At 44.0% G+C, this 24,014-nt stretch overlaps 1 protein-coding gene across 1 annotated transcript in view; it reads right to left on the reverse strand.

The window, feature by feature from the left end:
* Positions 1 to 1,820: 1,820 nt before the first annotated feature.
* The window catches only part of LOC146181260 (vitellogenin-4-like), a 28,040-nt gene continuing 5,846 nt past the window's right edge, over positions 1,821 to 24,014 (reverse strand). The window contains exons 6-26 of the mRNA XM_084575743.1: positions 22,366 to 22,505; positions 21,318 to 21,704; positions 20,383 to 20,551; positions 19,340 to 19,618; positions 18,035 to 18,271; positions 17,022 to 17,239; positions 16,280 to 16,374; positions 15,411 to 15,535; positions 14,520 to 14,690; positions 14,021 to 14,141; positions 12,565 to 12,802; positions 11,495 to 11,993; positions 10,427 to 10,870; positions 9,718 to 9,864; positions 8,979 to 9,032; positions 7,141 to 7,419; positions 5,671 to 5,971; positions 4,431 to 4,588; positions 3,865 to 4,125; positions 3,253 to 3,541; positions 1,821 to 2,182 (exon numbers count right to left, since the gene is read on the reverse strand). Of these exons, the coding sequence (XP_084431869.1) occupies positions 1,890 to 2,182; positions 3,253 to 3,541; positions 3,865 to 4,125; positions 4,431 to 4,588; positions 5,671 to 5,971; positions 7,141 to 7,419; positions 8,979 to 9,032; positions 9,718 to 9,864; positions 10,427 to 10,870; positions 11,495 to 11,993; positions 12,565 to 12,802; positions 14,021 to 14,141; positions 14,520 to 14,690; positions 15,411 to 15,535; positions 16,280 to 16,374; positions 17,022 to 17,239; positions 18,035 to 18,271; positions 19,340 to 19,618; positions 20,383 to 20,551; positions 21,318 to 21,704; positions 22,366 to 22,505 (4,905 nt within the window). The 3' untranslated portion in view covers positions 1,821 to 1,889. The remainder of the gene's footprint in view (positions 2,183 to 3,252; positions 3,542 to 3,864; positions 4,126 to 4,430; positions 4,589 to 5,670; positions 5,972 to 7,140; positions 7,420 to 8,978; positions 9,033 to 9,717; positions 9,865 to 10,426; positions 10,871 to 11,494; positions 11,994 to 12,564; positions 12,803 to 14,020; positions 14,142 to 14,519; positions 14,691 to 15,410; positions 15,536 to 16,279; positions 16,375 to 17,021; positions 17,240 to 18,034; positions 18,272 to 19,339; positions 19,619 to 20,382; positions 20,552 to 21,317; positions 21,705 to 22,365; positions 22,506 to 24,014) is intronic.

Consider the following 24,014-nt stretch of genomic DNA (forward strand, 5'->3'; position numbering starts at 1 on the left):
CTTAATAAGAGTGGAAGTTTTAAGTTTCAGTGATCGCGCGAGTTGGACGATATCGACATTTCTCTGTGATATGCCACTGATGTAGAAATTGCACATGGCCGCGGCACTTTTTGGAAAAAGTGGCAAAACAATCATTGAGAGAAATTACCAACGTTGCTGCTGTGTTCGCGCAGCCACGCGCGGTCTTTCCCACGTATCTCTTTTGCACTCGTTAGCCCTCCAGAAACATAAACAGCTAACTCTTGTCTACCACTGAACGCATACGGTGAGGGCTGTTTGTCGCAAAGCTCTCCACAGGAAATGCTCAGATCACTGTCAACGTATACAGAGTTTTTTTAGGTTTAGTGTTTTGTGCACACTATCTTCAAGTCAGCTTTTTTTTTTTTTCAGCTCCTTAGTATACTGCGGTACTGGGAACACTGCCATCGTTTTCCTTTCTGTGCTCGTCTTTGAGCACACACAAGTGGGCATTATGTGCACGGAGAGCAGAGGACATTATGCTATTTCAGTTAGTCGTAGCGTCAGTAATAATCTGATCATGAGTAGACTAAAGCTCTTAAAATTTTTGTAAAATTTCGGACAGCAGAGCGGCAATCAGCAGCAACAGTTGTAGCTCCAAGAAAGGAGAAGGAGGATAATTTTTTTTTGAAATGCAATATTAAGTGTCGAAAGGGTCCTGGACCAATGTCACTAAGGCCAGCTAGTCGTTTAGTTGGTCAGAGTCTAACCAAGCCCGCCACGTTGGAGGAGATGGGTGTTGAAATAAAGGTGACTGAATTGCAACAGGGCAGGAAAACATGCAGTGTTTTAAGTTAGCATAAAGCTCAGGACAACTTGGGCATTACCGCAAAATGTCTGATGTGGTACGAAAACGATCGTGTAGAAGTAAGGTGTGTGTTGATTTCTGTGCGTGCAAGAATGCGTATTTGCCTCTTTGCGTGGTAGTGAGTGATTTATCCGGAGGAAGTGTACGGAGAGTTTCTCTGTTGTCATAGTGAAGATTGATTCCTTTTTTGTAGCCAAGAATAGCGTCCCACTTGGTTGGATAAGGCCAAGGAACACCAGGCGCCCGGTGCTGAATTTCGCAAGCAAAGCGATGCGCTACCTCAATGTCTGGATTTCCAGCGTGACCGGGAATCCCCCTCATCGACAGTGTTGGGACGTAGTTTGGCAAGAGGCTTGTGTAGATAATCCTGTAGTTCTTTGTGAGTGCGACCCGTATGAACGGCGCGTATAGCCTCTATTGAATCAGTGTGTATGCAATATTCTTAAGTGTTCGGTTGTGTCTGCGATAGGTATTGATTACTGACAACTACTGGTCCGATCTCTAGAGTTGCTGTAGAAAGAGGATGTATGTAAGAACCGAGGGTATGTGTCACTACCTTGCTGTTGCTATCTCTCGAGTCAGCCGCCGACATTGTTAGGGATGCAGCTGTGTAGATGATCATGGAATCAGTAGAATGAATATGATTGGAAACGCGAGCGTAACACCTGCCTGGTTTAGTATGAGCTGCGACGTTTTTTTGAAATTGAGGTTACTCTGAGGTTACCTCCAGTGTACGTTCTAGGGCATAAAACAGAATTAGGGCGTAAATTTTTCGTGTAGTGAAACAATCCACACGCCCATAGAAGGCGAGAATCAAGCAGTCAAAGTAATACAGGCGGGCCGTCAGTAGCAACGGCTACCGAACACTGAATTCCCCTTATGCGAGGAGGCACAAAAGCCTCTGAGCAACCGCTACTGTGCGTTCTCGGTTACGAATTGTGTGAAACTAGTTGCGGTCGTTCAGTAATAGAAATAAATACAAATTCTGAAGAAGCAAAGTGACAAACAAATTTTATTTTCTACAGGCTACGAATGGGAGTAGTCGCGGCAAACATTACGACTTTCATTCCTTGGGGATGCAGTCGACGGGGATGTCGACAGTCTTCAAGACGGTGGGAATGTCCATGAGCGGCATGTCGAGCACACGCTTGCTCTGAGCGTCCTTGAGCATCTTCTTCAGCTTGGGCGTGTCCTGGTTGAGACAGATGAATTCAATCTCCTTCTTCTCAGTCGAGCTGGGCTTGCAGCCGCGCACGCAGGCGGTAACCTTCTTAATGCTCAAGCAGATCTTGCCGGATTCGTAGATGACCTTGCGGCGCTCCGTAAGGCATTCGGGGGTGGCGAGGCCGTACGGCTCTAGAGGAAGATGTAAAGAAAATAGGAACATATCAGCACTTGTTCATTTACAAAATGTGTCAAGCAAACTGCAATGTATCCGTCCAGGCAGAACCCATTTTATTGTATAGTAAGCGGCCGAGTTCGTTATTTTAGACAACATTAAAGCTCTATGGGCAATTCGGAGGATCAGAGTAGAAAAAACGTCATTCCTGACCATGCAGTTTAGACAACGTTATGTGCTACGGATATTTGCTAACTTTTCAAGTAAATCTCATCAAGAAACTATCCATCTGATATCTACATCGACACAATTGTCGGTTTACACATTACTGACCCTTTGTCTATCGAAATATTTCAGTAAAGCAATCAAATATAGCTGAAAAAAAAATTCGAGGACACTTTGGCGACTAAAGTGATGAAAGGCGAAAGCCTGAGTGTTGCATTCTGCTACGCGACTGATGCGTATGTAGCGATTAATGCTACTAAGATTAAAGCGAGCGACTACTCTCACATTTATCGAGTACATTTATTCAGTGAATTCTACTTGACAACGACGAGATCGCGCTCCTTGTATCTTCGCAGTTGTACGTTTACTGTTGTGTGGTTGATTTTACCGGATGCGCGACATTAATTAGTATAACTAATACAGCCATCACTAATTAGTAGTAATAATTATTCGATTATTTAGTCTTCAGTAATAATAATTAATGATTATCAATTAGCAATAGCTTTTTATTTACTTATTAGTTAATGATTAGTAATCGATCATTGATTGGCATATGGCTATATAAGGCACGCATTCGCGCATACTGTGCTGGTTCTCTGTGATTGGTCGAGACCTCCATGACGTCATCCCGTCTCGACCAATCAGAGCCGCCGCAAAAGCGAGACACTTTCGCTGACTCCAACGATGAGGCAATAAAGGATTTCGCCTTAATAAAACGTAGTCCCCCCCCCCCCCCCAAACTTTTTGCAAAGCTGTTCGTCTAACGTGACGGACATAGCTGCAACTGTCACTGTAAGTGATTCTGGTGATCGCGTATGTTATTTTATAACATTAGCCGCACCTGTTTACACTGCATACGTACCAGACTCCTGGGGCACCTTGTGGTGCTTGGATCCGCGGATCTTGCCGAGAATCTTGCTGATCTTCTTGTAGGGGCCGCTGCTGTAGGGTGTACCGACCTTGGGAGTTACGCCGACGGGGCAGAAGAGCTGTCCCTTCAACACCTTTTCGGGCTCCAGGGAGTAAGAGTTAAGGAAGTCTTCGACTTCGGTGACCACGCACTTCTCAGGAGTGACGTACTCGTCCTGGTATTCCTTGTTGTTGTCACCGCACAGACCGACGAGAGTACCCGTGTACTTCGGACGAGAGACCTGCGCCAAGTCGAGCACCAGCCATTCAATATGTCATCATGGAAAAGCGGTTCACAGAGGGCGAATTGACCAAACCAGAATGCCCCATGCTGGAACCTCCATTCTTGCTTAAATGATATAGGCAATGCCAGTCATAACAACGAGTCACTGTTGACGCGATATTAACTTCTCCCACAACCTGGCCCCAATAGCATTAAAAATATTACTGACGAATAAAAGCTAAAATTATAGTCCTGCATTTTATTATTTATCCCCATGAATGCAGATCTCAAGACGGACTATTGCTGAAACACTATCCTTCTTTAGTTGTGTCACATGCATACCTTGACAAGCACGCTGCTTCCGTTGTAGGCGACGAGCAGGCCAGAGTCGCGGACCTTGAGCCACAGAGTTGGGGCGGCGTCGTGGTGGGTAGTGACGTAAAGGAGCACTTGCGAGCTAAAGTTGTGGTAGTACTGCAGCACGTGTGACTTCAGCGGCTCCACGGTGAGGAGGGTGCCGTTCACTTCAACTTCGTACGAGGTCTGGTCCTTAGGCGGCAGGAGCTTGAACAGCGTCTGGTTCTTCAGGACAACCTGGAGGGTCTACGCAGCAAAATAGTCACTTCTGAGTGTGCAAGTTCTCGAATTTTATCAATGCTCTCTTATTGTGCATTTTCTTTTCTCTTTGCGGTGTCGCTTAATATTTACCTATTGTAAGCACATATAAACCAGTTTCTAGTGTTTAAGCCCACAATGAGTTCGAGCCCACCATGAGTCTCAGGAGTTTGTCACCTTATAACGCATACTGAAGAGATGTCTTTCATATGCCCGCTTCAAAATACAACGCTATGCGTAGCAAGTGTTGTGTGCAAAATATACAACCGTTTTGGTAAAGCTTATCTCCTCACCTGGACATCCTCACTCTCCTGCTGCAGAAGTACAAGGAATTCAGGTTCATCGACAGCGTGGCGCACCAGAACGTGCGGAACCTGCTTCTTCAGGGTTTCCAGGGGGAAGGTAACGTTGTCGAAGGTCTTAAGGTAATACGGGCTGACCAGGCAAGTCGCTGCGCAGAGCAAGAAGAGCAAGTTAAACCACGCCAAAACACAATGGCGTGAACACACAGTGCAATTATCATTTTTTTACGAGAAGGAAGAGATTTCTGAATAATTAAACTGCTGGCTAGAGCTCCAAGGAAGTATGTACTTCGAAGAGGCATTTAAAAAAAACGTTCTTGTTCTAACAATCACTTAAATACTTCCTGGAACATTTTAAAGCAAGGTTTTGACACTACAAAACGTGTGTTCCTGTTATAATATGTGTTTCAAGTTACCATATAGCCTGAAAAAGAAGACAGAGAGTATAAACCGACTGTCTGCTTTCTTCATTTCTTCCTATTTCAAGCATTATGTGCTTCATAGCTCTTGGCTTCTCCTCCAAACGGGGCTAAAATAATATTACGCGCTATGCTAAAATGCGTTTGCGAACATATTTGCTCCCTAACTGCCAGTTGGTCCCTAAAACCGTCTTTACTGAGCGCTATTGAGCTACTCAGAGAGCACGATAGAAAAGCTAAGCAAAATAAAGAGCGACAAAGTTGGACGAAATATGAAAGGTCTTGCTCCTTATGCTCTTTTTAGCCATGCTTTTATGGCATGCGGATTCTTTCAAAAAGTAAATTCCCTAAGCTAGAAATTTCATTATTGCATTTTTTTTATCGCAAAGAAATCAAGCAAGTACTTCCTTGACAGCTCGATATATCCGCAGAATATCGGGAACTGTTTCGCCTGTATGGTATAAATCAACCACAATTCATGATGGTGGTCCTTGCGTGTAGAAAAGATATATATTTATGTTGTCCGCATTACCTACTAGTAAAGCAGTTGTGAGCGGTACGAAAATTCGTTACCTTACTTGTATTCGTGCTTGTTTTCGCGTCTTGAACCTAAGAAGAACTGTCCCCACTCAGCCAAAGAATGCTTTCTTTTACCCTAGGAGACAACTTGAGGTCTTTTAAACAGCTGAAGATCAATTTATAATGCCGAGTTGAACGGACGTGCTTCAACGTCACCCGTTCTTAATCTTGAGGTTTATGAATCAAAATTACGGCTGCGAAAGAAGATAGCTTCCGCATGGCTTGATACTCACGGAGCGGGTATCCTTTCCTCAAAACACCGAGGAGCTGAGTAGTCATGTCGAAAGCGGTAGTGGGCCTCAGGGCCTTGTGCCAGGGAAGGCGGGTGAAGGTGACCTTCTCATAGTGGGGTGTGTGCACGGTCACGTTGGCCGTAGTCACTCCGGTGTAGAGGTCCTCGAGCACAGCCTCCACCTGGAACTGGCCTTCGGTAACAACAGGGCTCGGCACATACTCGGTGGTTGCCTTGTCGTAGAGGAAGACCTTGGCGGTCTGGTAAAGCTTGTGAGTTGCGTTCAAAACGAGGCTAGAAACCTGCCAGGTACAAATTATAAAATCATAATGTCATCTTGCATGGTTTCTCAGAGTAGTGTAATAATAAGATGAACATCATCAGCTGAAGTAGTCTGACTAGGGTCACTTCAAAGGAAAATATGTATCATTCCAATAAATCGATCCTGCGCTAACTGAGGCCGCTCTAACTCCGAACACATTCCAACAAAATTGCCCAGCTAGTTCCCTTATCGTTATCCACCACCGGCATAAGAGCCATACCCTTCTTGCTTTTCCGTGGTATCGAATATTATATCATTACGTCAAGTGTTTTCCTGTAGCAGACCGTACTTCCCATTTCTTTCTTAAATTTATATCTCTAAAATTTATTATGAAAGAATTTGCATTGTCCTCTTTTATGTTAACATTTTTTTCATTACCCTTAAAAAGTTAGGTTCTTAGATGAGTAACAATTACATATAACTTTCATATAATTTAGTCTTCGGCTATTTTGGCGAGCAATAAGCTAATAATTTTGTGCTGGTAAAGAGGTAACATTTTTCACTTTCAGGGTAGTCCTAATGAAATTGAATTAGGCTTTATAAAGCATCTCTCGAAGTGGCAATGAATATAGGTTCTTTATTATGCATTTCACAAAGTAATTTCTCTTAATGACAGATTGCTTGCCTATAAGAGGTACAGGCTGCTGTACACTCAAGATTTTACATAAGCACATTGAACGCAACGTGTTCTGGTTTGAATACTCTCATTTTTTGGGTGCACAAAAGTATTCCCTTGCCAACTCCATTCATGTTTTATTTAATGCACTCGAACGAGTAAAATGCAGTGAGAGGTAGAATTTGTGCATACGTATTCCATCACACATGAATGGAAGCTAGAGCTAGAAGAACGTACTAATATTTGACTGATTTGAAATCTACGAGAATCTAACTAAAATATTTTCTGTTACTTAAGACCATTCACGCTATGCCCCAATGTGTTGTTTACGCAGTAAAAAATTGCTGAAGAGCAAAATGGAGTTGACCTCCTCGTCAAGCATTCCAGACCAATCACAAAGAGTCCGCGTCTGAGGAATCATCACGTAGAACATTTCACAAAGTCATCGGACGTGTTGCCAAAACCGACTCTTGTCAGCTAAATTCAACATTACGAAACAGAGCATTAAGAAACAGCAGATGGCTCAACTTTACCTGAGTAGGCAGGGTGACCTTAAGGACGAACTTGTCAAGGCGGTGCTCGTGCCAGCGGACCTTCTTGCAGGCATAGCTGACCAGTTGCAGGCCAGCCTCGGTGTCTTCCTTGCACTGGGTGTAGTACCACGGCAGTACGGTATAAGGCACGCTGTAGGCAGAGATTTCTGGAAGCTCCCATTTCTTGTAGTGCTTTGACGTATCGTACGCCTGAAGACGGCTCATGTGGGGAGGCTGGTGGTAGGGACGCTTCTTGTGCTGACGCTTGGCAGTTGCCTCCTAGAAGCAGCATTAAATTACAATAAGCCCTATTGCGAAAAGTGCAACCCTTTGGAGAATTTATGTTTTCGAAGGGGCAACATGCAGGAGGTGCCTACTGCGCCTATATTGCTCTACAGCCAGCTATTGTTTGGGACGTTTGGTGGTTGGGCAGTGAAGGTTAAGGTTGAAGCAAAAAAAAAATATGGTAGCAAAAGTTACATCTAAGCGCCCCCCCTGCGGCGTCCCTCCACAGTTAGCGCCTAGCTCTGTGCAGTGCACGCTTATCCCAAATTCCAGGTTGTCTATAGTCCCTCCAAGAACACTATGTGCAATTTTCTTTTGACTGATTAGTTGTTCTAGTAAGCAAGGACTGTTGACAAATAAGGGAAACAAGGAATTTTTTTAATCAGAACGACCAACGTCATGGGTGCAATAGGCGAGTCATGAAATACCTCACCTCGTGCTCCCTAAAAACCTTATTGATGTACTAATGGTACATTTAGAGATTGGTAGCTGATTAGAAAAACGAAACACCTTATGGTGATAAGAGGAGAATCAAGTACTTCTATCTGCCGCCGGTAAATATTTTAAAAAGTATATATACGAAACAATAATCGACTGACGAATTTTACACATTCGAAGGGAGCCGTCAAAAGGGCTCACTAAATTATCTGGGCAGGCAGAATATTTACTGAAGCTTCGGCACTGCTACAAGCTACGTTTTGGGACGATTGTGAACAACAATATAGCTGCAACAATTGTGAGCAACATCTTTTATGAACGTTGTAAACAGCACAAGTGCAGATAGTGGTCCGCGCGATTCGAAGGCTGTAGGGTTTTGTAAAAAATGAATTTTAGGGACTTCTGGCACGTAAAGCGAAACCATACTGCCTCACTGAAGAAAAACTTCCTGCTTCCTGTTATCTCTTCTTTTCTTTGACCACAGGCGGCAACTGCCTCTTGAAAGTATATCAACAATGTGATGTCTTTACGTGCTTTTCATTCACGAATTCTGTACTCTTTTTAGGCGTACGTCCACTATAATGACGTAACCATCAAATTATAGGTAAAGAGAATGTTGTGTTCACATTAACCTTTTTTGCTTGGCTTTTGAAAGCCTGAAAATCTAGGCAAACCTTGAACTTTCCACGTCATGAGCTGGTATCCTACGCCAAACTCACACTAATGTCATCCATACATCGGTTAGCGTACAGCGGTCGAGTGCCTTAACAACTAAACAACCGCGGAGGGGCGGAGAGAGAAGGCTCCAGCCTACGGGACAATTTTAATATTATCAAAACGTCAAACTAGATGCCTTCATGCATATTGCACATAGATTTTCACTCCTGACGATCTACTACCCTGCCACAAAATAAGAAAACGTACAATATGGCTGCGATGAGAGTTTTGCATTTATCCTAGTACCACTCAGGCGCTTGTAAGGGCATTTTGTTACAAGTAATTGACTCGTTGTAATAATTGACTCTTTGTAGTTTTTTTCTTGGGATAAAATGCACCGATCCTGGTACACTGATTTGACTTCATAAATGAATGAACGAAGATGACTGCATACTCACAATGAGCAGAAGGGGTGACTCCAACAACTGCTTCTCACTGGGAGTGGCTTCAAGCTGCATAGAAAGTAGAGATATTTGTGGCAATCTAAATCACAGCAGTCATTTCTTTGAAAAGTAAAACGACGAATTATATTTACACAAAACTTCAATACTGGCTCGTTACGACGGCATCTACGCGACTGGGGTCTACGAAAAGTAGTACTGCTAAGAACAGAATATTGAATTGCTATGCTCTTGCTGTCGGCGTATGGGGCTTGAATAAATTGAACACATCCTTCAAAGGCCTCTAGCAGAAGGCAGTGGTTTTATTCCAACCCAGCGGAACTGACTCACCACTCTGATGCAAGGGATATAGCACCTTATTTACTGTCACCTCTCATTCGGCAAACGTGCGCAATTTGTAAGGACGCTCTTAAGCGCAGTAGCTGAGGCTGAAAAAGCATAAGTCGTTGTGACGGTGGCCCTATCGACGACGAAGCTTCCATTGCTAAACCGACATCTTGCATTTTGAATAATTTTATCCCCAGAAATCAACATCAAGTCCGGTAAGTTACTACCCAATCCTGCCGCAAACGTCCTATTTACGGCCTTTTTGCTCGGTTTAAACGTTAAGTGTTATTCCCTCCCTCTTCACTCATACCCAAAGTCGGCATCCCAAAACACCGTGTCTAGATGCTTGGTGCCAACACAACTACGCCAGGCACATGTTTTGTCGGCTCTTGTCATCCTTATGCCGTACCTCAAAAGTGTACTTGAGGGGACCGTACTTCGGGGTGTAGACCTCAGCGACGGTAGTACCATACAGGTACAGATCCTGTTTGTCCTCAGCGTAAGTCTTGAATGGGCTGGGCTTGGGCGACTTTAGCAGGGCGGAGCTCACAGTAGTCTGCAATTGAAGAATATTATCAATAACAAGTTAATTCTGCACACGTATTTCCACAAAAAGCTTGATACCATCTTTCTTTCGGACACAATTGGAATTTCACCTCTGGCAGGGCTTTAGCCATAGCGACGAATCGCCCAGTGTTTTAGTACAGACTGTTGTCTGGGAGCAATACAGCGTACTTCGTTAATGTGACATGTTCTCGGTGCAACAAGCATCGTTCAACGAATAAAATTTAATGCGAACTTGTTTGCAGCAAGTTTTTATATTAGGATACGGGTATTATAGAGCTCTTTTACTTGTTGGTAAAGAATACTTTTCATGATAACTTTTTAATCGAATAATGATGTCGTACATTGCTGCGTCATCTAAAACAACGTATGGATTATTTCATTTTTGTTAAGAACATCAATTGTTTAAGATCCCCCGTTTTCAAATTAACATTGACAACCAATACTCAGTCTGCCTCTGATCAGTTTTGACATTACTGCATGGAGAAATTAGGCACTTTTATATTAGGACGCCCAAGTCACTAGTGAAATAGACGAATTACAAAATACCTTACCTCGTACTCGCTGTCGACCTTGTTGACGTAGAGCTGGTACAGCTTGAGAGTCTTGTCGAAGCTGGTTCCGTACACAAAGTGACCGTAGACAGCCTTAGGCACCAGGGGACCCAGAGCAGAAACAACGAATTCAACTCCGTACGCGTAGGTGGTGTTGGTAACATTCTGCAGCAGCGGCTTCACGTTCTCAGCCTTGGGGTAGGAGGTCACCTGAACGGTGTCCACAACCTTGTGCAGGACTTCATGGTGGAGGAGCTCAGACGGCAGTTCTCCGGTGGCCTTCTCGAAAAGCTCCTCGTAGACCGGGGTCTTCAGGTCCTCGGGGTAGGTGTGGCGAACAGTCGGGTAGTGAGCAAACGTGCGGTACATGGGCTTGACTTCCTTCACGTAATCAGCGGGGTCGGTGCCGTTCATGGTGGTGGTCCAGCGGAAAGACAGTTTGTACTGTGGTCGAAAAAAACAATAAAGGGAGTAAAACTTTTGCAAGTTCTGTCAGATATGGTTCATACTCTGTCAACAGCGTTAGTATTAACTAATCAATTCACCCAAGCCAGGAAAACCTAAGGTCCTGTCTTATTATTTTTGCTGCAAAATTTCTCTTTGCGCTCCATGTTGTTTTAGCCTGGAGGGCCGTATTCACCAGTGGTTTCCTGGACCTGGGTGAACCATCCGCGTAATTACTTTGTATAAATAAAGTTTATTCTCTTTCTCTCTCTCTGGCCTATCTCGAGAGGAAAGTTCTTTTACAAAATCTCTACCTGAAACTCACTTCTTCAACTGCATTAAACATTTGTTGCATATAATTTCCCATGCATTTATTTATGTCTCGAGTCAGGGTTGAAATCTGAAGCTGAATCCAGTTGGCTGCGAAACTTCTGAACACAAATAGTTTCTGGTAGTAGATGATTCTACTTTTAATGAAAAACATGGGTTACTAACTTTACGCACGACTGATTCCAGATATGTACAGTTATAAACAATTATTTTCAAAGCTAAAGAGTAAATGAAATACTTAAGCATGGCTGTCTTCTCTCCAAGTGTGAAGCATCACTGTGGATGTGTACTGACCTCATCGACAGGGTGCACCGGGTTGCGGACCACGCGGGCCTCCCACTTCCTGGAGACGGACCACGGGTTCAGGACGGTCTCGACAAGGCTCTTGAAGAACTTCTTGGGCTTGTTTACCAGGTAAAGAGGGTTGACTTCGGGCGAGCTGGTGACGCCAGTGACCTCGAGGCCGACGCCGACATATTTGTGGCCCAGGAGCTTCTTGTACAAGAAAGGCTTGGACTGAGTGGCAAGAACGGACATGCTGGCCATCACCGAGCGCTGCGGGGCGGTGAAGAAGAAGGCCGGGGTCGTGTAGGTCATGGTCTTGGTCTCGTGCGTGAACACCTTGGTGAAGCGCGGGCGGAACGTGAACGACACGGTGTGGTTCACGCCGGAGAACTGCAGAGCCAGATCATGAGGGTGGGTGAAGCGAGTCTTCTCCATCACGCGAACACCAGCCACCAGCTTGGTGAACGGAGTCACGGTCACGGCGGACGACACGGCGGTGCTGTACACACTGTCGGCAAACAAGTTGAAAACAGCAGCTTTAGCGTTAGATAAGAAAATAACGGCGGCCAAGAAACGACCAACACGGCGAAAAAAGAGCTTGAATAAGGACATTTCTGCTTCCATCAACCAAGAAAACCGCTTATTAAGAACGCATCTCATTTACTAACTATACGGTTTGTTTGAAACATTTTTGAAAATTCTAGCCTTGTTTAATATATGTCATCGTTCTTGTCTTTTATGGTGCGCACAATAATTGGCAGTGTGAATTTGTAGAGGTCATTGAGTGTATAAGTATTTACAAGCGGTACATAAGCGCCCTAAAATAGAAGTAGTATAAAACATTCATTTGGGAATATCATATTAAACCTCCATATCATTTTCGCATGGCCTCGCGTTGAATCTCCTCCCCGTAAACGAAGCAATGCATTTGGGGTTAACTACATTTATTTCTCCTAGCTGCATCACTGCAAACAATTAATATTAGAACAGTTTTCACGATTTAACCGGTCATATCATTAGAGAAGCCGGATAAAGAGTGAGCTACTTAAGAAAAGTTTCGCGAAGCACTGAACACTCACGTAGGCTGAACCAGAGCGGAGACGGCCAAAACGCTGGGCACAAGAGTCGTAGGGTTCGGCTGGTAGCGAACCTTGAAGTCCTTGAGCGACAGGGACACGACGGTGGGGTAGCGAGTGGTCAGAGCAACAGGGTAGCCGACCACGGTGGGGACCATCTTACGGTAGGTGAAGGGCAGACGCAGCTGCACATAGCGGGCGTTCACGGGGTGCACCCACTTCTCCTTCACGAATTCGGCACCTGCAAGAACGCCCCCAAATCCGTCACATCAGCGCAAGCTGAGTAGTGGGCAGCATTGCGACATTCCCCAATGCTCCAACTTAAATATCGTTAACAACAAAACCTCGTAGCCACAGCTTCAGTCAAGCTAGGCTAACTTTAGGTATAGCGTGTACCAAAGACACGCGCACTCATAGCTATTTGAAGAAACGCGAATACCTTAACATCATGTTCATCCTTTTGGCCTGACGAGCGAAAGCTGTGTGACTTAGGTCGAAATAATGGCAGCTTCTAAAGCAACCACTCAAACTGAATAAATTTTGACATAGGTCTGGACGAGAGTTTTTAAACGCAACTTTTTCGCGTAATGCTTTGCGGTACCATAACAATGAATATATTCGCAAATACCACTCGGCGAAGGCTTGCAATTTCCTCATGTATATTTCAAAAACCGCACATCATGGCTTATTGATGGCAGTCGCAATCGCCCGTTGTGAGTGGTGGAAAACTTTCACGAACACATTTTTGCTACATATTGTAAGCTTAGACTTTTTCCGCCATAAAGTCCTGTACAGTATTCAAAATTGCCTCCTAAATACTAAAAATGAAGTTCATCGGTTTTCGATTGCTGTATACTATCTCGGTGCAAGCTGGGCTGAAAGTGAAATGATATTTTTCTGCACGTGGGAGCTTTTAGGTGAATGACATCAACATACGCACAAACGCATCTTAATTATCCAGAAGTTGCTGCGCAAACGAATGTCGCCTTTGAATACTGCGCTTCTATTTTATACTTGGTTCTCGCAACGTAATGTACTGCTGATTATAACTGAATTTGTAATGTTTTGCTTACTCTCAAAAAAGGTAAACGTTTCTACCCAAACAGGCCCTCGTAATTGTGTCATTCGTTTATATAAACATAATTCATTAGGGTTCAAACGGTGCACTTAGCGAAAGTTAAGCATTTATATAAACGTTACTATCATACAAAACAAATTGTACCTTCCTAGGAAGTCAACGAAGGCCCTATTATTTGCGTCGCAGAAGGACATGGCCTCTGCCTAAGCATGACTTTTTTTATTTTTATAAGAAAAGAAGTAATTGCGATATTTATTTCTTTTACTACCATGACCTCTGTAGTGAGTTCAGATTTCATCCAGCGTCAAAAGCAGCGGAGAGAGAAGAGCGGGATGGTGCGCAAAAAGCCCGAAGGGCTGAGCGTCGCAAATAAAAGCTTACCCTTGGTGAGCAGCTCCTTGACGAAGTACTTGTCAACCGGCAGGAACAGGTCGGTTCCGAGGAAGGTAGTGTCCAACACGAGCTTGGGTTCCTCAACGACAGTCTTGGTGTCGAAGTTGAACTACAGAGAGAAGCAGTACCGCGACTTAGTCCTCTTGCGAACGTTTTACCATGACTGAATAATGGGTAGAAATGTGCACCCTATCCTCGTTATTGGAAATAAAATGATTAGCATAATGCCAATGCTTCAAATGCCATAGCCTTTATGCTATACCTCCATTAGCTGTGTTTGTGAACTTTCGCCGCCCACTCAGCTTTGTGTGCACATATGTAAAACTGCCGTTCGTGAAACACGCGGTCTTTTCTTCCCCTTCTTATGTATTTCATCCCGCTTAATTTTGTGTTATGCTTCCTTTTCATCTAGCAAAACAGCCTCACACGTCTTGCGGAGTTCCTTCTGAAGATTCCTAGTGCGAGCTGTGAGCTTCATTTGGCTTACCTGCTGGTCGAGAGTGTCGAGAAGAGTGGTCAGCGGCTCGTAGGTGTCGCGGATATTCATGCGCAGACTGCGGCGAACCCTCTGGAAGGCGTCAGCCAGCAGAGACACGGGGCCTTCCTCACTGAGGAGCAGCTTGAAAACGTGCTGGAGACCCTTGGTGCTCACGGCAACCTAACCAATTTGTTAGAAGCAAAAAGACAGAAGTGCCGTTGGTGTAAAAACTGGAGGTAGAATAAATATTAGTTTCTAAATTACCTGCTCTCTTGTCCATTCGAGCTCAGAATATACGATGAAGCTTAGGCGCTAATCATGGGTGCACGGCGTGCTCAAATATGCAGGTGTCATAGGACTGCTGTGCGGTATATATACATATACATATATATATATATATATATATATGGAAGCGCTCACAAGATGCATAGACTTCGGCCTAGATCCTCTTATTACACTGTCACTGCTCTCTGAAGAACCACCATGCGTTCACACAAATGTTTTCAGATTTTCTTCAGAATGAATTGGGTGGAAAATGTTTCCTAAGGAATGTTTCCTAAGGTGAACCTTATATTGTTTTAGTGATCGTGGTTTTAGTGCCGTAATTTAGCAGTCGAGTACTTTTGGAACGGTTCGAGATGGTAATTCTGGAATCAGTTCTCAAATGGAATTCCCGTTTGCACTATTCTATGCCCTATTGGAATGGCAATGGTACCGCTGCTTTATGGGGCTGCTTTATGGACATTTAGAGACCGCTAACTTTTTCTAGTTATCTCAAAACAACTTCCTAACATGAGACTGCTTACTTAAGTGTGAATGCTAAGTGAATTGCTGCAATTATTGTGAGGTCCAGATAACATCAGCAATATGCAAGGTGAATAAGCAAGGTACTATACGCACTTCAAGGAGAGGAGAGCTGTAGGGGCCCTTGACGAAATCGACGCCATAGAAAAGACTGCGAGGAACGAGGGAGGTGTTGCCCTTCACCACGCTATAGTATCCCTGGAGGCCGTAGCCAGTCTCCTCTGCGGGTCAAAGGATTGACAGTGAGGTGGCACACAAGACACACAAATGAACAGCAATCGCTCAGCAAATATACAAGCGTGTCTTCCTGGTCATCAGTACTATGGTTAAAGAGACGTTCTCTTCATTAAGGTCACTAAACACGCGCCAAATGTTTACTTTCCCGCTGACACGATGTGGCTATAATTCCTATTTTTAGCACATTGTATTCATTATACTTGCCTGCATATATCTACCTTTCCTATCACAATGTGACAGTTCTGTGATGTCTTTGCGTGACAGCTAGTATTATCCGTCTGAACACTGTCAGATTTCTCCTACTCAAGAATAAACTTTAGTTTTCGGTTGACAATGTACAGTACCGCTGATAAATCTGTTTTCTTTATGCCAATATGAACGTTTTCTACGTTTGTGTGGCATGAGCTAATGTTCAACGTAAATAATGAAATCGAATTAAGCCGCCCCAGTCCATAGTGGTTGAAAGAATAGAGCCATGCTGCATGAATGTATGCGGGTATATTTTTTTATTATTAATATTTTTTTCCTCGGCTTTTATGTTCACATTTACGTATTGTACCAACTTTCTGATGTACTGCTTTAGACTGCTTAGTTTGTTACGGGGGCAGAGACCTCGTCAGGTAATCATGCCTTTTGTCTCTGCCACCCGCAGGAAGGAGTGATTTCCTGCAAATAAAAAAATACTGACTGACTGACACGTACTCTGAAAGTTTATGCAGATCACGTACCGGAGTAGGCGGTGACGTAGTGGAACCTGGAGTACTGGAAGAATCCGAGCGTCTTGGGTGTAAGAGCAGGCAGCAGCTTCTTCAGGCTGTAGGCACTGTAAGAATTGAGTGTCCTTTCGTCAGCGGCTGCCCCTCGCTAACATAAGGCCAGCAGAAACGAAGCAGCACTGAACAGCTATAGTTTGGTCGCTGTTGCTGTTTAGGCATGATGTGTTCATTAGCAGCTTGATAACATGGACGTGCAGATATATTTTGCGAAGATAACGAGTGTTTGTTTAAAGTATCAATCAATTCCGAAAGATGATTGTAGAAGGCTTGCGTGCGCAAAAGAGCAGCGCTTTCTCCAAGTCATTTACATCACCTCTGTCTCTGACAATGTCTCCTATATTCATACCCGCTTCTAAGTGAAAACCCTGAGACCCTGATTCGAATAAATAATTGATGTCTAGATGAATGTGATGAAATAGGCATGATGTGTGCGAAATGAATGTAGATGATGGTCTTTCAGGATTAAAGAATACACCCCAAGACATTCGAGTGATGGAAGGAATTGACGTCAGAGCAGCAACGTTAGAGGGTGTTATTGAAGAAGTAAGGAAATGAGATGTCAGCAGGTGCTGTCGGGCAGCGCAAATTAGAGGTCTATGGCAAACACCTTTTGTTGTGGATTATGCTCAATTAGGGTTTTGGAGATGACTGCACCGACAAGGGCATCTATGCGCATTCTCTGCACGGCACTCACACGGGCCTGTAGCAGGGCAGGGTGTGGTTGGAGAAGGCGACCAGTGCGTGGTAGGTGTAGGACTTCACATGCAGGTCCTTCTCACGCGGCAGCTCGAGCACAACGCGCGCAAGCACGGGCTCCGGAGGCTGAGACAGCAGCAGAAGGGACAGGGCCACGCTACGCAGCTCGTAGTCCTCGTCCTTGTCGAAATAGACGGTCTGAAGCACGGGCTGTACCTGCCAGTGGAAAAAGATCGCGACTGGTTGTAGTGCCGTATGTCGTCAACAAGAGGACGCTTCATCTGCAGCTATGCAAGGTGAACGCCTACAATAAAAAGAGACTAGATTTGGTTCTACCACCTGACATACTTCCCTAGGTTTATATTATCACAGTAGCCTTGACTATTACTGAGCAAATATTAGTGAATAGCACCCAGAAAGAACGGCCGTTTGATTAAATCCCCATTTGAAGCATTACACCTTACATAACAGCGATCAGACGTTTTTACCAAGAACAAAATGTGCAGAACATTGAAGCATCATTTGAAGTCACTCAGCAGGCGTTAGGTGTTATAGTGTTATATTCGGACGCTCATGTATCTGAATTTATATATGAAAAGCTTGTAAGGCAGCTCATAAACAGCTTCCCAAAGATCAATATTATACTTCCATGCTTCCCGAGAACAGCATTCTAGCTCTTTTCGGGACAGCAGTGACAATTTGTGCCCGAACTTTTTCCGCGACATTCTGAGCTCTTTCGTGCACGCAGCCCTTTCTTAGTGGGAGGTCTCTCTGTTTTAGGCCTATATATTTGGGTAAACAATTCTAGCCTTGTTTTCTGCTGCTTTTCATTCAAAGGCTCATTTGAGCGTAAAAAATGCATCGTGGCCAACGCCACCATAGACTGATAGCACTGCAGCTACTTGCAGGGCAAGTACGCACTGATTTTTAAGCGTTTTGCGCATATCCCCTTGCTAAAGTGCTGAAGTGTCACTACTACGGTATGCTGTTCCACACAAACACACAACTCACAACGGCGGGGTAATGGAGCACGCTGTGCTTCAGGGAGGTCAGAGTGACCAAACGCAGGTACTGGCAGGCCTCAGACTCGTCTTCGGTGTCCAGGGTGAGCTTGCAAAGCGGGTGCTTGCCGAGAACCAGGGGAAGCAGAGTCTTAAGGGCCAGCGGGTGCTGGAGCTTGCTAAGGGTGTGCTGAAGAACGGTCACCACGTGGAATTCCTTGGACTGCTCCAACTTCTCCACAACGGCCTAAAAGATGGCAAAATGGCAAAATGAGAACTTAGCACGGCATCCTAGTCACTGCGCAATTGAGATGGTGTTAGAATTAGCTTTGTCATCCTAACAGATCTTGTAATAACTGGAGTGACGTGAAAAAATTTAGTTACACTACTTAAGGTAGCAGATCAAACATTCGCAAGGCAGTTAGGACTCTGGGCAAGCAGAATTCTGCCACACAGAGAATTTAGTTTCAACATCTAATTTAAAGGAGCAATAAAATTAGTACCTTCTTAAGCTACATTAGTTGAAAAATATTCGCATTCTTCAGAGGATTTCACAACTCCATCAACATCATCCTTTGGGTGCCAAGTCTCAAACACGAGGTACCAGCTTCATGGTGTGATTTACGGGCTTCTAAAAATCAGCATTTATTCCATAGGTACGGGCAGGCTTCGAGATTCCGCTTTACAGTCAGGCTGGTTTCCCAGCTAAAATCATCTAAAATACTTAGTCCGCGTACGGTACGCGTTCTTTGTTAGAATAAAATGGCACAGGCACCTTAATACACGGAAATTTCTGAGGAAAGCAAGCTTCGAAAATGAACTAGGAGCACAACAACCTACCCTCTCTATAACGCCTAGTGTACTTTTTTTTTCTTGCGAATATAAGACAGTGATATTAACCATTCTTGTTTGGTCTATTTTAGTTGTATGTAACACTTTCTTCATTTATGTATTCGCCGTTTATATAGTTATTTTTGCGGCTCTCTGCTGTGAGGGACGAAATCTTCTCCGTGCGACTGAACATCAATATTGGTTTGATACCTTGTATTAGGTTAAATATAGTGGTTTAACTTTAAATAGAGAGATACTGTTTATTTTCCAACTGTCAGCGACGCTTTTTTGCTAAATAATGTATTAAGGCATATTCAGTCGTACTTTGCGTCTAGAATAAACTTCATCCGAAAACCCTTGCTAGCCAGCTAGCCAGAAAGGTAAAGGCGTAATTGCGCAACAGTTTAGTGCATCAAATATAACCAAATCTACTTATGAAATGTTCACTGAGCGTTGAAATAATAATCAATTCCTCATTTCTTACCTTCACGTACTTCTCGTACTCCTCCAGAGAGCAGGACAGGTTGGTGTCGTACTGGGGCAGTTCCTTGTACTCAGGGACCTCCTCATCGACCTCCTCCGACGAGTACTGGTGGGAGCGGATCTTCATGATGTTCTTGATCATGGTGTTCCTCCTGAATTCGTTGGTGACAGGGAGCTTGACATGAGTGGTGCAGTGCTTGCTCACGGTCTTAGCGAGGGCCAGGCAGGAAGAAGAGAAGAGAAGGCGCTTCTCAACAAACTTGTCGCTCACGCAGAGGTCCTGTAATGCGGAGAGTAAAGATTAGCTGTGTGAAACATGGCATATTGGAGTAAAGGTGAGTGTAACAATTAGCCAAAGGACAAAATTGCGCATATAAACAGGCTGTTCTGTTTCTTCAAATGAAAGTTCTCGGACTACATTTTCGCTTACATCAAAGCTGAAGTTGTTGTTTTTTTCAGTTATTTTGTTGATTAGCAGCCAGAGTGAGCGTGTTTTGACCGCATTACATCATTCGTCCTCACTTAAATATTGTATGGGGACATGAAAGGAAAGATAGTTGGGCGTCTTGATTCAGCCAGATTGTTCGCTGACGGACGCATCTGGCTTACCAAATAGATCGGTATTTTCAAGCTAGCAATCTTAAAACAATTTTTATGATCTTTGCGTACTAAGAAACTGCTTTTTATTGTGCCATTTTGATGCCACGTTTACGCGTTCATGTTTCCTGTTATCCATTTCATTAATTGATATTATGCTCAAGTTCGACACTAGCCATGAAAGGTCCATAAAACGACTTCAATGACGATTTTGGATCTAAATTCTATGCTACTGGTTCCCCCTGAGAAAAGAAGCTGTTTCCTTGATGGAGCTGAAAGCACCCTTCATGACATCACGCTGCATCTGTGTACAAGGCTAAATATACTTCATTTCCTGGTGACAAAAGATTACATTACAGAGCCTACAAGTGCATGCAAAGACCGAAGTATATTCCGAGGAAATAAACTCCCGCTCTGAAGCCTTTAGTCAAGATGTGGATTACCTACCAGAAGCTTGTCAAGAACGTAGGGCGTGGGCCTGACGAGGGAGGTCTGGAGAGTGGTGAGGACATGCACAGATTCCACAAGGGTCAGCTTGTCTTCCTCGAGCAGGGTCAGGACAGTCTTGGCAGTTGCCTCAGTGCCACCCAGGCTGAGGGCGTCCAGAAGAAGCTTCCTATAACGGAACAATTTGGGGGTGTTCATATAACATTCCCCGGAGTCTGGCTATGTTTCCGCAACTGCAGATAATTCAAGGAGGTGTTCTTAAATAGAACATCGGCATGAACAAACATTCTGCAGGTAAGGTAATAATATTTTGTAGGTAAATAATGTAATACACGTTCACGATGCTGTTCCTTGGCACCATTTCTTTTTTATAGATTCCACAGGAAAACTATTCGTTTTATATTCTTTGATAGTTTCAGAGGAAGGCTCCAAAATTTGTTCAACAAGTTTTGTGGAATGACTTCCGTTACCAGCTCTGAATGGCTTCTCAGGTTTGTTTGGAAAGAAGCGATCGTGCTGACCTTTGCAATGGTCATCTTTTCTAACCGCCATCTTTATCGTGTGTTACATTTCTTTCTGAACACTTCGCACTATCTTTTTATCATTGCTGTTTTCATTTGACTAAGGAATTGGTTTGCACTTGTCCAGCGTGATATCGCTTAGCAACTTCTGTTTTTCGATCTCTTCAGTCTAGATAATAAATGCGAAACTTCCCTAAAACTATCTTTGAGACATGCCCCGGGAACAGCTCGAGTATGGAAATCCTCACACATAACCAGTAGCGAACTTTAAGCTGGACATTAAATTTGCTCAAAGTCCTCACATAAAACGTAGCTCCTTCTAAAATTTATGTCTTCAATCGGTCCACTCACTTTGAAGGAATGGTAAGCAAATTATGAAGCTGTACTCTGTTTAAATCCACACTTCAGACTGACCTTTCCAAGTATTCCTTCTCGCTAACCAGGTGGACCTTCTCGAGCGGCACCACGGTCTTAAGAAGCTCGTAGAGGTCTTCCTCAGTAAGAGCGTTCACCACGGTCAGAAGCTGGACGACAAGGTCGGCGTAGTCGTCCTTCACCTCCAGGTCGTCGAGTGCGACCAGTTCAGCCAGCCTGGAAACCAGCACGCGCACGGCGACCGTGGCTTCCTTGCGGTCAACAGGGCCGTACAGGCTGAGGTGTTCCAGCTCAAGGGCGGGTCCGTGGGCAACGTAGTGCTGCTTGGGGTAGGCATAGGTGAGGTTGGTGTACGTCTTGACAGGCAGCTCAGTCTCCAGCGAGACTTCGGTTGCGGGCGTCTTGAACAGGTACTCCAGGGTCAGGCTAGCGGCATGCAAAGCAAAAAAGACAAAAGGGTTTTTGAACCTTTCTGAAAGTATTTTGGGATCTATTCATGGGGTGTCCTTCACTGGACGTTTTTGTTATCTTTGCTTTATGCGTTTCTCCAAAATGTTATCTTTATAGGCTGAATACAATTTATACTATTGTTCCGTCTGGAAGAGTTTACAACGTTTATGTGTTCCGACGAAAACTCGAGGCGCCCATGGATTATTCGATGTTATTGCACATAAATAAACGTTAGCGATAGGCATTAATCCCGATCTTTACAGTACAGCTTCTCTCACAGGCGAAGTCGCTTTGAGACGTGTTATAATATAACTTCCTGACCTACACAGCATCGAAGAAAGTAAAAATAGGAATTGAATGGCGTTTCTGATGCATCTAAATTTTCTATGAAATCTTTTTTCTGCTTATATTACGTCATATCGACTGCAATATTGGCTTTTACAGAGACCATGGGCTTCATTTTTTCTGAGATCATTACTAACGAAGTATAATGCACTGATGCCTCATGATGACCTGTGCGCTAAATAATACCTTGCACTTTGGGGAATCAATGTACAATATAGCGATGCTTTATTCACCTTAGCCGTTGGTGACAATCTAATTAGCGCCATATTCCAAAGAATCTTCTGTTACTCACACAGAGGTGGCAACAAGCTGCTGCTTTCCGGAGACGAGCACCTTCTTGTCAACGGCCTTCACGCCTTCCAGCAGACCATACTCTCCGTAGAGGCTCACGTTGTACTTCACGCTCAGGAACGAGTCACCGAGGTCGTTCTTCTGCAGGGTGCAGAAATGAAACAGGGGAATATTTTAGTGAGCATCATCCGGGCGATGCTCAGCGACCGCGTACGATAAACCAGAGGAGCCATCAGGGAACCCTAAAGATTAAGCTGTGCTGGAGAGCTTGGGTAGGAAAGCCGAGGAGACGCGAGGTGATCTCTGGTCTATATGCATGCTTAATCTTCACCGTCAGCCTGACAGCCCTCATTGCCACACAAAAGCATCTCCTTTATCCTTCCAATTAATCGGTCTTGTATCTACCAGCAGTATCCACACCATCTTCGTTAATATCTTAAACTCATGCGCCCATCAAATTGCACCATCTTCTGCTGCGATTGCTTTTCGTAGTAATTCGTTCCGTGAACTTGAGCTACCATCGGCTATGTTGATTTCGCGTCACGTGCCTATCGCAAGCCATTTCTTCAATACGAAGAGAATGTCAGCAACTCATTTTTTTTTTACTTTACCGCTCTGCATGCGTTCTTTCTCTTAATGCTGCATACCAATTTTTCTTCCGTAACTGTCTCCGTTATATTACATTCAATTTGAGCTCTCGTCGTTAGCTTCCGCGTTCCTGCCCGATTTGCGAGTACTGATAAGATACAATTGTTATATTTCTTTTCTTGAGTGGCAAGATGCCGTGCATGTTGTGAGAGTACTTTCACCCCAGTGTTATTCTTCTGGTTATTCCACTTTAGAACTATGAATATCGTCAACAGCTGCACTAAGTCGACATAAACCTTTACCTGTTCCAGCTCCTCTCTACTTCACCTACATTAATGTTGCCTTCTAAAGCTCTTGAACAATTGTTTTTTTGCATAACTTTGTTATGCCTCTTGTTCAGCTTGTCCTGTCTAGGTTATTATGAATTATTGTTTGATTCTTCGTATTAGTTACTTAAGAACGCTATGTCATCACTGAATATGAAGTTACTAATTCGTTTTATCCCTGTTACCCTCTGGTCTCTGAGTTTTCCTCTAAGCAAGCGATGAAGAGCGCTGGAAGGGTCGTGTCTTCTCAGCTAGCAGCCTTCGTTATAAGGATTTTATTACTTGCTGAATTGACTGCTATGATATCCATGCAGCCACGTAAACCTCTATGCGCTTTCCCGTATGACTCACCGACACCCTGATACGTAATGCCTGCAAGAATGTTGAGGTTTGGACTGATCAAATGATTTCATGTAATCTACGAAACATATGTATGGAGAGAGGTTAGATATATTTCAACATTTTATCACTTAATTGAAGGTGCTGATGTGATGCATTTTCGAGCAGCATTTACCAAAGCCTCCCTATCCTTTGCCTGATTGATGCTTAATCATGCCTAACTTTATCTTCTTGATAAATATTTATTTTGAACCGAACAGGTGTCCTGCTCGGTTTAAAAACAATTTACTAACCTGTGTAATCGAGGAGACGACATTTTGATCCATTAGCGCAACGAACGTTAAAGTGCAGAGGCGTTCCTTCACCGTCATTCTTAGGCTGCATAGGCCTGAACATT

The sequence above is a fragment of the Amblyomma maculatum genome, chromosome 8, assembly GCF_055883805.1.
Source record: "Amblyomma maculatum isolate TAMU_Amacu chromosome 8, ASM5588380v1, whole genome shotgun sequence".
NCBI lineage: Eukaryota > Metazoa > Arthropoda > Arachnida > Ixodida > Ixodidae > Amblyomma > Amblyomma maculatum.